Source organism: Nansenia antarctica (genome assembly GCF_963989245.1).
Source record: "Nansenia antarctica genome assembly, chromosome: 3".
NCBI classification, from domain to species: domain Eukaryota; kingdom Metazoa; phylum Chordata; class Actinopteri; order Argentiniformes; family Microstomatidae; genus Nansenia; species Nansenia antarctica.
Window position 1 is genome coordinate 31,612,632 of NC_137688.1, and position 8,526 is coordinate 31,621,157.

The window sequence follows — 8,526 nt, forward strand, 5'->3', positions numbered from 1 at the left end:
CCTGGTCAACGAAATGTATTTTCTTTGCTCTAGGCACAGGGTCAGCCATAGCCAGCGCCCCTGGAGCAATTAGGGGGTCATGTGCCTTGCTCAAGGGCACAACGGCAGTGGGAGGCACCTTAGATATGATGCCAGCCCAACCCTCCAGTCACCAGCTCACATGCAGCTCTCACTTATTGTTGGAGCTTTCAGATCAGTGTAGAAGCGTTTAACACTTAATTGAAAGGCACCTACCAAAAACCAAATGACACAGCTCTGTGTGTGTGTGTGTGTGTGTGCGTGTGTGCGTGTGCGTGTGTATGTAATAATCTATGATATAATAATATAATACTCTAAGCTCAAAGGGAATGCAGCGTTTCTCCTCCTGTATTACTCTAAGCCGGTCGTGGTGATTCTGGGCTCAAACACATCGGGCCGCCCGCGAGCAGCGGCTGCTTTGAAGTTTTGTAATTTTTTTGGGAACGCTGCGTGAAATGCAGTTTAGCCTCACTAGTGATGTGTGTATAATGCTAATAGGGTGTTTAACCTTTGACCCCTGCGCCAGGCGGGTGAGACCCTGAGCATGAGCGACCACCTGCTGAGAGCCGTGCTGAACCTGCTGAGGAGGGAGGTGGCGGAGCACGGGCGCCACCTGCAGCAGTACTTCAACCTGTTCGTCATGTACGCCAACCTGGGTAAGGCTGTGTGTGTGTGTGTGTGTGTGTGTGTGTGTGTGTGTGTGTGTGTGAGTGCGCCATGTCATGTCTCAGTAGTGGTTGAAGGAGTAAGTCTCTAATGACTACTAGTTCTCCTATAGTAAAATTATTATTCTTTTTTTTTACCACATCACTTGGATGCTGTTAATGAATGTTTGTGGTGAATTCATATTCCTCACCATGATTCTTCCTCCTCTATCCTCCCTCCTTCTCTCCTTCCATCCCTCTCCCTCCTTCTCTCCTTCCATCCCTCTCCCTCCCTCCCTCCCCCCCCTCCCCCTCCCCAGGTGTAGCAGAGAAGACCCAGCTCCTGAAGCTGAGTGTGCCCTCCACCTTCATGCTGGTGGCCCTGGACGAGGGGCCCGGCCCCCCCATCAAGTACCAGTACGCTGAGCTGGGCAAGCTGTACACCCTGGTCTCCCTGCTGCTGCGCTGCTGCGACCTGAACACACGCATGCAGTCCTCCATCAACGGTCTGTCTGTCTCTCTGTCTGTCTGTCTGTCTGTCTGTCTGTCTGTCTGTCTGTCTCTCTCTCTGTCTGTCTGTCTCTCTGTCTGTCTCTCTGTCTGTCTCCCTGTCACCGCCTGCCTGGCGGTTCCTGTCTGTCTGTCTGTCTCTCTATCTGTCTGTCTGTCTGTCTCTCTGTCTCTCTGTCTGTCTGTCTGTCTATCTGTCTGTCTGTCTGTCTCTCACTCTATACCATGGTTTTCTTTCTCTCTTGTGATTTTGCTCCTGTATATATATATTCTCTCACTCACATGCAAATGCTCTCTACTTTCAGTTTGTATGTGTATTGTTCGTACTACTTTTATGTCTTACATGCATCCCCCCCCCAGGTAACGCTGCCCTAGCCAACCCCTACGGAGACCCCAGCCTGACGGTGCCCATCCTGCCCCTGCAGCAGCTGGTGGCCGAGACCCTGTTTGTGCGGACGAGCTACGTGAAGAAGATCATCGAGGACTGCAGCACCTCTGAGGAGACAGTCAAGCTGCTCCGCTTCAGCTGCTGGGAGAACCCCCAGTTCTCCTCCACGGTCCTCAGTGAGCTGCTGTGGCAGGTAAGAGACCCCCAGTTCTCCTCCACCGTCCTCAGTGAGCTGCTGTGGCAGGTAAGAGACCCCCAGTTCTCCTCCACCGTCCTCAGTGAGCTGCTGTGGCAGGTAAGAGACCCCCAGTTCTCCTCCACCGTCCTCAGTGAGCTGCTGTGGCAGGTAAGAGACCCCCAGTTCTCCTCCACCGTCCTCAGTGAGCTGCTGTGGCAGGTAAGGGGTTACTGATAGATTAGATTAGATTAGATTAGATTCAACTTTATTGTCATTGCAGAAGTACCAGACAACGAAATGCAGTTTAGTAGTTTTAGTTTAGTTTAGTTTTAGCAGTTTAATAGTGATATAAAACCTGATAGTGATAAGTGATAGGTACAGCATAGTACATAATACACTTTATTTATGTAGCACCTTTCATACATAAGAATGCAGGTCAATGTGCTGTACAATACAGTGCAAAAGAAAGAAAAAGGAACAGATTAAAAACAAACAGAGAGTACCTTTACCTGTCTACCTGTCTACCTGTCTACCTGTTTACCTGTCTCCCTGTCGCCCCTAGGTGGCGTACTCCTACACCTATGAGCTGAGGCCCTACATGGACCTGCTGCTTCAGATCCTGCTCATAGAAGACTCCTGGCAGACACACAGGTGAGCACACACACACACACACACACACACACACACACACACACACACACAGACAGGTGAGCTCACACGCACACACACACACACACACACACACACACACACACACACACCAGGGTTTCCGTTAACCGGTAATTACCGGTCTTTGTCCGGTAAAATCTTTTGAAGTCCGACAAATTGAAACCTCTTCGGTCATAATGTCCGGTGAAAATAATTCCCTCTAAGCACAATTTGAATACAATTCGCTAAAGTTTAATTGTCACATTCTGATTCCTTCTATATTAAAAAAGACGAATATATAGGCTATATATTTATTTTATTATTATATGATTTGACGCCGGCATGATGATGACTCCGCGAAACAGCGGTGGCAGGGTTGCCAGATGGGATTTTACAGCCTAACCAGTCTATTACCGCTAAACCCAGTAGCCCATTCGGCGATAACCCGGCCCATCTGGCAACCCTGCTTTTAACCTGCAAACGTTGCAGCTCAAAGCTCAAAGTGCGAGCGAGAGGTAAACATGGCAAGACAAAGTAAGCTTAACAATGACTTCATGAAACCAATCGGGGAGGAATAACGGATTCACGAGAGGAGCAACGAATATGAGAATGTCGGCTCTCACTGATGACAGGCGGTGCAGTGACCACATATCGGCGGTCAGTTTGAGGCAACAGCAAAGGCCACTGTGAGCAGGCTAATGAAACGGCTAACAATAAGCTGCACTCTCAGCTACAAGATGCATTTCACATGGCAAAAAATGGCATCGCATGTCATCAGTATGTGGGACTGACTGAGCCACTGAAAGCAGTTAAGTTCATTTAAAGCCTATTTATTTTCAAAGACTTTTATTCTATTTTATTTTATCTGATAAAATGAACGGAAATTAGGCTAGCCTATGTGTCACGCCAGAAGCCTACATGTAACCTCTTGCACTTTTCAATAAAATGTTATAAATCTAGACATTGTGGTATTTCTTTATATACGTATCCCAGCCTGCCTATCAATCGTTTCTCAATAAACAGTTATGTTCTCCTCATTGTCATACTCCCGAGTCCGAGTAAGTATGATTTGACAGGCAGTTAAACTAAATGCCTTCCCAACCAGCGAGACCTGGTTATAGAAATGACGTTGTTTTATTGATAAAAAAGGGTAAAACTGAAAAGAGAAAATAGAAAACTCACATTAATCCCAAACAATTTAACAGACTTCAGTTAACGTAATGTGGAGTCCGTTCATTGATCGATGCAGTCTGTTCAGTTCCCAGTGAGGCGCGCGTTCAGCGCTGGACATATGGCATAGCGCGCATGCGAATCATGTTATATTATTATATTTATTATATAGCTCGCATCTAATCGTATGGGATGAGAAATAGACATTAAACGGCATATACTGTATAGTATATGTACAGTACACAACAGTAATCACCGCGACAAACACCTATATTATATTCTAATATGATGACCGGAATCTCACGTTTGTCCGGTAAATTGAAATCTTCCCGGACACGTTGACCGGCACAAAAAAACGGAAACCCTACACACAAACAGACAGGTGAGCACACACACACACACACAGACAGACAGGTGAGCTCACACACATGCACACACACACACACACACACACACACACACACACACACACACACACACACACACACACACACACACACACACACACACACACACACAGTGTGTGTCCTCAACCCTCCTGTGGTCAATATTTCCATGAGAAATGTGAAATATAGCTACCGGTATATAATAATACAAATAATAATAATAGTATATAATAATACCTATACTGAATGCAACCTTTGACCTCTGCTCAGGATCCACAACGTGCTGAAGGGTATCCCTGACGACCGTGACGGGCTGTTTGACACCATCCAGCGCTCCAAGAACCACTACCAGAAGCGGGCCTATCAGTGTATCAAGTGCATGGTGGCGCTGTTCAGCAACTGTTCTGTAGCCTATCAGATTCTCCAGGTACGCTAACCCTCCCCTGACCCTAACATGACCCCTAACCCTCCTCCCTAACCCTAACATGACCCCTAACCCTCCTCCCTAACCCTAACATAACCCCTAACCCTCCTCCCTGACCCTAACATGACCCCTACCCTAACATAACCCCTAACCCTCCTCCCTGACCCTAACATGACCCCTACCCTAACATAACCCCTAACCCTCCTCCCTGACCCTAACATGACCCCTACCCTAACATAACCCCTAACCCTCCTCCCTGACCCTAACATGACCCCTACCCTAACATAACCCCTAACCCTCCTCCCTGACCCTAACATGACCCCTAACCCTCCTCCCTGACCCTAACATGACCCCTAACCCTCCTCCCTGACCCTAACATGACCCCTAACCCTAACATAACCCCTAACCCTCCTCCCTTACCCTAACATGACCCCTAACCCTCCTCCCTGACCCTAACATGACCCCTAACCCTCCTCCCTGACCCTAACATGACCCCTAACCCTCCTCCCTAACCCTAACATAACCCCTAACTAGGGATGTCCCGATCCCACTTTTTCACTACCGATACCGATACCGATACCTGGGCTTCGGGTATCGGCGATACCGATACCGATCCGATATTTGTATAAATTTTTTGACCCCTGATTTTTTTTTTTTTTTTCCTAACACCAGGGGAGCCACCCCTCCTAAATTTCGTTGTTTGGTACCTGTACTGTAGCAATGACAATAAAGACCATTCATTCATTCATTCAAATACCTCCCCAGTATATAGTCCACACCAACAACAGTTAAATTAAAGACTGCCAGCCTTTATTAAAGCAACAAAAATAGTACTCTGCAGTACTCAGTGACCACCTCTCTTAAAACGACATGGACTTTGCTTTTGTTAATTTTCACAAACAATTTTGTGTGTGTGTGTGTGTGTGTGTGTGTGTGTGTGTGTGTGTGTGTGTGTGTGTGTGTGTGTGTGTGTGTGTGTGTGTGTGTGTGTGTGTGTGTGTGTGTGTGTGTGTGTGTGTGTGTGTGTGTGTGTGTGTGTGTGTGTGTGTGGTCAACTTCGCCTTACAAACTGGACCAGAAACAGTCAAAAACATCAAACGTTTTAGCTTTCGCTGCTATTGTTGTTATTGTTCTTTATTCCACTTAGCCAGGTTGAAAGAAAGGACACAGCTAACGTATGTAGTGAGCCTTAGCTGCCTTCCTTCAGGCTCGTTCCTCTGTTGTCTCTGCTGTGATCTGGTGGGACCAGACCGCCTGTCTGTCTGTGACCCTGCATGGTGTTTTGGCTAGCCGCTAGGAGAAGCTAGCTGACATTAAGCTAGCCCCCCCTTCGGTATCTCTAACAAAAGATTACGACATAAATGATGTTCTAACTAACCAGATAATTTTGGTTCCGTATACTTCTATTGAATAAGTAGCTTAGCGAACCTTATAACGGTTAAGAAACGGTTAAAATACTCACGTATATCGGTAGCGGCCACGGGTAGCCAGCGGCTTGGGCTCCGACCGGTGACTTCAGTTTGAGTTCGAGCCTCTCACCCATTCTACAACCACTTTTTCTCTATGGTTCTCTATGGTGAAAGCTAAAGTTTAGCTAACAGTTAGCCTAGCCTGGGGGTTAGCGAGGAGAGCTACAAAGTGTAACACAAAACGTAATACGGCACATGTCGTAAAGCCCAAACTGTCGTAAACACAGACGTAACACAGACGCGGATCGGGCACGCGGATCGGAGCCTTTTTTTTTTCTGGTCCGATCTCCGATCCAGCATTCAGGACCAATATCGGGTCGATATCCGATCTCAGTATCGGATCGGGACATCCCTACCCCTAACCCTCCTCCCTGACCCTAACATGACCCCTGACCCTAACATGACCCCTAACCCTCCTCCCTGACCCTAACATGACCCCTAACCCTCCTCCCTGACCCTAACATGACCCCTAACCCTCCTCCCTGACCCTAACATGACCCCTAACCCTCCTCCCTGACCCTAACATGACCCCTAACCCTCCTCCCTAACCCTAACATGACCCCTAACCCTCCTCCCTGACCCTAACATGACCCCTAACCTTCCCGCTAACCCCAACATGACCCTCCCTCTAACCCTAACATGACCCTCCCTCCCTCTCCCTCTTTCCTCCCCTGCCCCAGACCGTTCAGATACACAGCCAGAATAGTAGACCAAGCACGGAACAAGTTTAACATCTGAATGTGTCTGTGTGTGTCTGTGTGTCTGTGTGTCTGTCTGTGTGTGTGTGTGTGTGTGTGTGTGTGTCTCTCTGTGTGTGTGTGTGTGCGTGTGTGTGTCTCTGTGTGTGTGTGTGTGCGTGTGTGTGTCTCTCTGTCTGTGTGTGTGCGTGTGTGTTCAGAGTAACGGGGACCTGAAGCGTAAGTGGACGTGGGCGGTGGAGTGGCTGGGGGATGAGCTGGAGCGGAGGCCGTACACGGGGAACCCCCAGTACACCTACAACAACTGGTCCCCCCCCGTCCAGAGCAATGAGACCTCCAACGGATACTTCCTGGAGCGCTCGCACAGCGCACGCATGACCCTGGCCAAGGCATGCGAACTCTGTCCTGAAGAGGTACACACAGAGGGAGGGAGGCAGGGAGGGAGGGAGGCGGGGAGGGAGGGAGAGGGAGAGGGAGAGGGAGAGGGAGAGGGAGAGAGAGAGAGGGAGGGAGAGACAGACAGACAGACAGACAGTGTGGATCAACTGACTCCTTTGGTCTCCTCCTCCATGAATACTACTGAATACAGTTGCAGTAATAACACTTTTATCTTTTTTATTAATTGTCTTATTATATTGTTAAATGTAATTGTGCCTACAGGAGCCAGACGACCAGGAGGCCCCAGACGACCATGACAGCTCTCCTCCTGAGGACACGGCCCTGTACCCCCCCTCCCCTGGATCAGTACAGTACCAGCAGGTAACACACACACACACACACACACACACACACACACACACACACTGTACCCCACTCCTCTGGCTCAGTACAGTACCAGTACGGTAACACACACACACACACACACACACACACACACACACACACAACCCACTTCAGGACCTAGGCCTTACCGTATTTCTGTCTTGTAAATGCCTTCTTTTCCCCAGTGCTGACTGTCCATCTTATCTCTCTCTCCCCCACCCTGTCTCTCTCTCCCCTCACCCTGTCTCTCTCTCCCCCCCTCCCCCCACCCTGTCTCTCTCTCCCCCCACCCTGTCTCTCTCTCCCCCCACCCTGTCTCTCTTTCCCCCCCCTGTCTCTTTCTCCCCCCACCCTGTCTCTCTCTCCCCCCACCCTGTCTCTCTCTCCCCCCACCCTGTCTCTCTCTCCCCCCCCTCCTCTCTGCAGCAGAACAACCACCCCCACCCCCAGCCGTACACGGGCCCGGCCGCCCAGCACATGAACACCCCCCAGCGGCCCCCCCAGAGGGCCCAGGAGACCTGGGAGACCACCGAGGAGGGGGGGGTAGTGGCCCCTCCCGTCCAGACGAAAGAGTAGCAACACAACAGCAGTAACCGTGTCCTCCTCCCTCCCCTCCCCCCCCACAGATCGCAAAACTTGTCTGTGCACCATTTTCGCTGCCTGATCTCTTCACTGACCATCTGACTAATCGATTGATTGATTGATTGATTGAGACTGAGAGGACACGCAGGCCGTAGCACTCGCTCACCCACTTCCTCTTCTGGGAAAACCACATCCTGTCACCTCTGACCCCTGGATCATACCCGCTACTCGCTGACTGTGTCTATATTCCTGAGCGGGAAGAGCCTCGACCCTCTCTCTCTCTCTCTCTCTCTCTCTCTGTCTCTCTCTCGCTCTCTCTGTCTCTCTCTTGCTCGCTCTCTCCCTCCCTCTCCCTCTCTCTCTCTCTCTCTCTATCCCTCCCTCTCTGACTCTCTGTCTGTCTCTCTGTCTCTGTCTCTCTCTCTGTCTCTCTCTCCCTCCCTCCCACCCCATACAGAGAGACAGCGCTGCTGTTAGTAAACAGAGGCCAGCCTCTGACATGAACAATGTGTTTCCACTGACATGGAGAGACAAGAGGGGTGACGGTATACGGGACAGCAAAGCTCCAAACAACACTGACGAAGGTGTACATAGTATGTTCATGTTTCTGGACGAGTTCAATAAACTTCCCCAACCCCCTGTGTTCCCT

General features: G+C 49.7%; 1 protein-coding gene across 1 annotated transcript in view; it reads left to right on the plus strand.

Annotated features, from left to right (window-relative positions):
- Positions 1–8,526, plus strand: part of LOC308153994 (ubiquitin carboxyl-terminal hydrolase 9X-like) — a gene marked incomplete at its 5' end in the record, with an annotated part of 48,063 nt that extends 39,537 nt beyond the window's left edge. Inside the window, 8 exons of the mRNA XM_080527175.1 lie at positions 545–674; positions 983–1,168; positions 1,533–1,753; positions 2,301–2,389; positions 4,213–4,369; positions 6,734–6,946; positions 7,194–7,292; positions 7,722–8,526. Coding sequence (XP_080383301.1) covers positions 545–674; positions 983–1,168; positions 1,533–1,753; positions 2,301–2,389; positions 4,213–4,369; positions 6,734–6,946; positions 7,194–7,292; positions 7,722–7,871 — 1,245 coding nt within the window. The 3' untranslated portion in view covers positions 7,872–8,526. The remainder of the gene's footprint in view (positions 1–544; positions 675–982; positions 1,169–1,532; positions 1,754–2,300; positions 2,390–4,212; positions 4,370–6,733; positions 6,947–7,193; positions 7,293–7,721) is intronic.